The sequence below is a fragment of the Mastigoproctus giganteus genome, chromosome 1 (genome assembly GCF_048544385.1).
Source record: "Mastigoproctus giganteus isolate SK-2022 chromosome 1, ASM4854438v1, whole genome shotgun sequence".
Taxonomy (NCBI): Eukaryota; Metazoa; Arthropoda; class Arachnida; order Uropygi; family Thelyphonidae; genus Mastigoproctus; species Mastigoproctus giganteus.
The window spans coordinates 154330382-154336381 of record NC_143575.1 but is presented as its reverse complement, the minus strand read 5'-3'; the positions used below and the strand labels follow the sequence as shown (position 1 = coordinate 154336381).

General features: G+C 34.6%; 1 protein-coding gene across 6 annotated transcripts in view; it reads left to right on the top strand.

The window, feature by feature from the left end:
• The window catches only part of LOC150091205 (voltage-dependent calcium channel subunit alpha-2/delta-3-like), a 1918419-nt gene that overhangs the window by 1203588 nt on the left and 708831 nt on the right, over positions 1-6000 (top strand). For all 6 annotated transcript variants that reach the window (XM_090374703.1, XM_090374689.1, XM_090374699.1 and 3 more), the window contains one exon: positions 3989-4050. In XM_090374703.1, the coding sequence (XP_090230829.1) occupies positions 3989-4050 (62 nt within the window). The remainder of the gene's footprint in view (positions 1-3988; positions 4051-6000) is intronic.

Below are 6000 nucleotides of genomic sequence, written 5' to 3'. Positions count from 1 at the left end.
AAGCTAAGTCAGCTAATTGTTTGTTTGTGTGTAAATATCTCTTTGATTTATATTGTCTTTGATTTGTATTATGAAGAGAATGTGCATTATTTGAAAATAGATAGAAACCAATTGAATACTTACACAGACGTTAGCCTTAGCATTAGTAGGGCCTATGATGCAAGAAAGCCAGCTTATACACAGCATCGACCAAAAAAAAAACCTTTCCCATTTCACCCATCCATTCACTCTAAATGTTTTGTCTAGTTGTGCCTTTAACTTATTTAAGTTGCTGACCTCCAATACAACAGATAATAAGTTTGTTTCAACTGTCAACCACACCGCTGGCTAAAGGCTAATTTTCTCACATCTCTTCTACAATTTGTCCTTTCCTCAATCTGAATTTATGCTCCCTCAGGTGAGTAATCTGAGCAAGAGGAAGAATCCCATTAGCATTGAGCTTACTCAATCCATCCAAGACCTTATACACTGCAACTAGATCACCTCGCAGGTGCCTAGTCTCCAGAAGCTGAAATTTACAGATCTTAAGCCTTTCTTGGTAACACCAACCCTTTGTTTCACTCAGAAATCTCGTTGCCCTGCTCTGTACTTGATCCAGGAGCTCTACATCTTCTAAAATCAGGCTCCAAACCTGTATGCAGTACTCAAGGTGTATCCAGATTATTCCATTGCCTTATAAATGAAATAATCACCTCCTTATCTCTGCTAACAAAATTCCTGTATATCATTGACAAGACTCCATCATTGACTCTGGAAACCTGTCTGAATTGCTCAGAAAAGTTCATATCTGACTAGCACAATTATCCCCAGGTCTTTTTTGGAGTGTTGTACCACACAGTTGTTACGTCACTCTGGAGATGCTGCTACCATATGCAGTACTTGCATTTGTCAATGTTAAACTTCAGTTGCCATCTCTCAGCCAATCTCCCAACTTTTCTAGATCCTGTTACAGTAGCATACTGTCCTTATTGTCATTAACAGCCCTGTCAACCCTATGTACATGCAAGTATACATGCACTTGTCTTACTCTTAGTTACCCTAACACAGCCCATGTATTTACTTGTTGCATGACGACTCCCAGCAGCTCTTGAAATTCCCAGAAACTTGCTCTCTAGGCTGCTGCTCATTACAATAGAAGCAGTGCAAGAATCACTTTCGATCTGCCTGCGGTTAAACGTTAATCTTTAGTCTGTGAATCCTCCCCCAATTAGCAGTTTTCCGACCCACCTAATGCTGCCTTGATAGCATCAGGAAATATTCTTGCACCCATTCTATTTAAGTGTATCCTATCCCCATAGAAGCAGTCTCTCCTGTTAGCAAACACAGACCACACTGAAAAAAATTCTACCCCATGAGTCTTGCACAGTCTCTCCAGGGCCGAATTGATTGACAAGGCTCTCATCATATATTCCCTCCTATCATGTGTGGGCAGAATTGCAGACGCTTTCTAATTTAACTCTACCACGTGACTTTTTTTCAACATTGACCTGTACTTGTTAAGTAAGTCCGCAGGTCTCTTACCCTTAATGTCATTAGTGCGAACATGTACAACAGTATTACCTTTCATGCCCTTAGAAGATGATATCTGCCCTACAACTTTATCAACTTTTGTCCCTGCAAGGCATACCCTGGTCCCAGTCTACCTATCCTTTTTGTCCAGTATATTTCCCTCTAGGACCACTGCATTCTGCAGTGGTCCTCTAGGACCACTGCATTCTGCCTTGAAGATTGCTGCTGTGTCCTGATGCACAAGATTGAGCTCTGGTGTTGATTTCAGCTGTGAGAACTTGATGGCTTCTCATTTTAATTCTTTGAGGGCATCTACCCTACTCTTCAAACTATCAGAGACACCCATCAGAATGCTGAGTTGGCACCTAATATCTTCACACTCTATCACACACAAAGACATTCTCCTTGGCTAAATCATGTCCTGTTCCAGAAAGGTCCCCCAGTATTTCACAAGTTGCACATTTTTTAGACTACGATGCTTTTGAGAATCAACCTGTTCGGTTCTCCCCAAAGCCACAGCTCTCTCGCTATTTTGTGCTCATTGCTTTGCTGTTCTAGTCTGTGGCATGATTTTCACTTAAATACAGTTTAATTGATTAACAATGAAAATTCATAATATTAATAAATTTAATTGACTACTTGATAATACTAAACTAATCAGCTAATTGTTTCGGATTCTTAAATGCACGATACATATTACACTATCTAGTTTTATGTTATCCCTTACGCTATCGAGATAATTGTTAATTATCAATTAACAATGTTAATTTGATAATTAAGAAAATTATTCTACTAACTCCAACCCATGTGATTTGAACTTTAGAGCTACGTATTTACCAAAATTAAAAAATTAGGATTCCTCTATTACTGTCTACAATACTATGACAAAGGTGGCAAGTTCCGAATGATAAAAGATTCTAGTATATGAAGTAACCTGCAAAATCTATAGCTAAATTCAAAATAAACTAAGGAGCATGACTAGGACTATAAAGGAACTTATAGAATATAATTTAATGTGACAGTTATGTCAATAAAATGGCAAAAATTTCTCAAAAACTTATCAGTTTCCTGGAGCTGAAAATTCTTTGTCGAACACGAGGATAATCTCGTCCCCAAGTAAATATCAACAAATAAACACGCTGACAGGGCTAGCCGGATGGTTAAAGTGCCTGCCTGGCAACCCAAAGGTCACGGGTTCAAATCCCACCTCGGGCTTGGATCAGAGTAGTGCAAAAACCTTGGGAGGTGCATTATGGCCACAGAAGCCAATGCACCAACAACTAACGAAAAAAAAACAAATAAACACTGTGGTGTTTTAATAAATAACATACTGAAAGAGCATACCATCCTTATAATCACAGGGTATACCATATGTAAAAGTAAAGCACCCACACTGTGTTTGTATACACTGTTTGCTAAGAAAATATAGAGGGTATTTAGCATGTAATGCTGTATACCCTTCCTTATAGACCTGCTTATGAATAAGAATGGCATTGGTTTAAGAAAAAAAAAAAAATTACACTGAGTTAATTTTCTATGGTAACTGTCTGGGGAAGGCATTATTGTCCCTCCAGTGATAGTGGCAGAGCATGGGCTTTGTCTCTTTAGACATGACTGCATTTAACAATGACGGGGCATAAAATAACTAATATTATTTTTAACCAAATGAATTCAGTAACATTACACAATTGGTGGATCTGTTAGCCATTAAAACCAAAGAGACACTGTTGTGACCTGTTTTAGTCACTCACCAGACAGTAGGTATTCTCTGCTTCTTTAGTTTGACTTGTGGATAAATGTAGTCTTTATAAAGAGCTTAATCCCAAGTTCTGTCACTGGTGGAATAGTAAGGTCCCAAGATTGTAGTGACAAATAAACCTAATGAACTTTTGCCTTTTTCCCCTCAAAGTATTTTAATACCTGCTTTGAAATAGCACTGTAATTCTGTACTGAATTGCTGCATTGGGTCAATGCAACCTATTAATGGAGTATTTATTACACGTCTCAGAATTTGTCTTCAGTTAGAAGTTTTTCTTATGAACACCACCTGGCTGATCATTTAAATTATATATATTTTGTAGACTCATAGATGAACATAATTGTTGCCAAAGCGCCCAAGGTCCAACTTCTGTCTCTGTGACTGGAGAGACAACAGTGTCCTTAGGTAATCATGACAGGAAAACTTAACTCAGTGTAGCATTCCTTTTTCAAACCACTTTAATGCCTGTGATTAAACAATATCCCACTTTATTAAAAGTAAGATATTAGTTTAAAGAAAGTTTTAATAGTTCTTAGTAGCTAATTCAAGTCAATTAGGCAATCTGTTTTTGAAAATTGTTGAACTAAAGCAATCCATGTATAAGGCATTGTCTTTCTTCGAAATTTTATTGAGTGTAGCGGCAAATATTTTAGCAGTATACTTTCTCCAATTAAGATTTCTTCAGTGATTTTTTTTTTTTTTTTTTTTTTATACCTTCAGCGGCGTGTTGTAACTCGAAATAATTCTTATTACTATGGACCAATAGAGAATACTCCTTTTTCGTAAGTATGATTTTTATAGCTTGGCATTCATATGTTATTGTTTTTCTTTCCTTTTTTTTTTTTTTTTTTTTTTTTTTAAATTTATAGTACAAAGATTTGATCTCATACAGAGCTTTTGTGGCATTTTTTCCCTAGAGTATCTTTTTTTTTTTTTTTTTTTTTTTGGAAACTTTTCTATGATTGAGAGCCTGACAGAATTTTCACAAAGTGCCCATTTATTGATTCGAACCAGAAATTTGCAATGTTTAACACTAAATTTCGATGCTTAATGTGAAATATATGGTCAATGACAGCTAATGTAGATAGGTCTACTGCTGGAACTAGAGTGACATGAACAGTCCTGTGACCAGTTGAGCATGCCTATATATCTGTACATTAGTATTTCCTATGCAAATAATGCCTGAAGGTTTTGGAACTCATAATTAATAAAATACTAGAATTGCTGTTCTTATACACATAGTGCAGAAAAAGCCTGAGACTAAATTCTCATCTTGATAGGAGGAATGCTTATGGTTTTTTTTTTCCAATAGTGTGGCTGTGCTAATTGGTCTTGAGCAAGGGCTGCATGGTTTCATCTTCTGTATTGGATTTTCATCCCACAAGGGGAAGTTTATTTGAATGTACTCAAAGCAATAAATATACCATTACATATTAATCATGATTTACTGAACAGAAATGGAATATAACAAATTTTATTTGAGTCTTAAGGGTTTTTAATTTTCTTTTGTTTGGTTTTAATGCATTCATCATTTCTCATCTTACAATAATTATTAAGAAAAATGTTTGTACAAGTCCATAAAATATTTTCCCGTAATTTCTGAGAGGAATGCTGATTACAAATATTTTGTAACTGAAATTCCTCAGTAGATAAAATAACGTTAACTATCAGCTCCAAGCTACAAAGCTATCATTTTTTACATTTCAGAATGTGTTCGGGTTCTGCTCACACAGCAATTTTTGCATAACAGTAAAAGTATATGATCCAACTGAAACAGGCTATTGCTGAGAGTATTTTAAACTTCCTCTATCTGGTCTTCTGAGTAAATTACTGTCAATAGAAGTAACCATCTCTTCGTCTTACTATCAGACCATGAAAATGATAGTAACAGAATTTTAATTAATAATATTTGGATTTGGCAAATTTTGAATCACTTTTTGCTGTGGAAGAAATCTACAACTTAAAACCTACAGTCAGTTTATCCAAATGTGACAATATGATTACAAAAAAAAAAAATACTATATAGCATGTTTAGAGTATTTCTTGGAAGATATTTTAAATGTTTGTTTTATAGTTTAAGAATTTCTTGGGTTTTACTTCCATTATTAATTTATCTCAATATTCAGCATTATTAATTTCTGCTTCAGTAGCTTGAAATATAATCAGCATTCTTAATTTTAAGCTTCTCTTTTAGATTTATCCATTTGCATTTTAAAATTTGAAAATGGATACTGTCTTCAGAAAATCATTTCTGAAGACACAGTATCCGAAAATGACTGAAATTCATTATTCAGTGACACCTGCTTTGCTGGCTTTATTTAAACAATTTTATTTTAACTTCTCCATTATTCAATAGCAGTAATATGTTATACTTCAAATAGAGACATCACATTTAAATTTTTCATTTAGCATCAAATGAATACTAAGAAGAATAAAGAACAGAAAATAAATTTCTTGCTACTTAAATATATAAGTACTTCATTATTTATCACAAATAATATCTGCATTATCTGTAGCTCTACAAATTCTATAGTTAATGCAGATTACATATATATTGATATTACATATAGATAATGCAAATTACATTAAAACCAAGAAATGTTAAAAGAGGCTTGTGGTGAATCTGTGCTTCCATCTGTTGTGGAAGTTGATAACTTAAATAGATTCAATGAAGAACTGGACAAAATTTTGGAGTAAATGGGAAGGTTTTTTTTTTTTTTTGCTGATGCTGT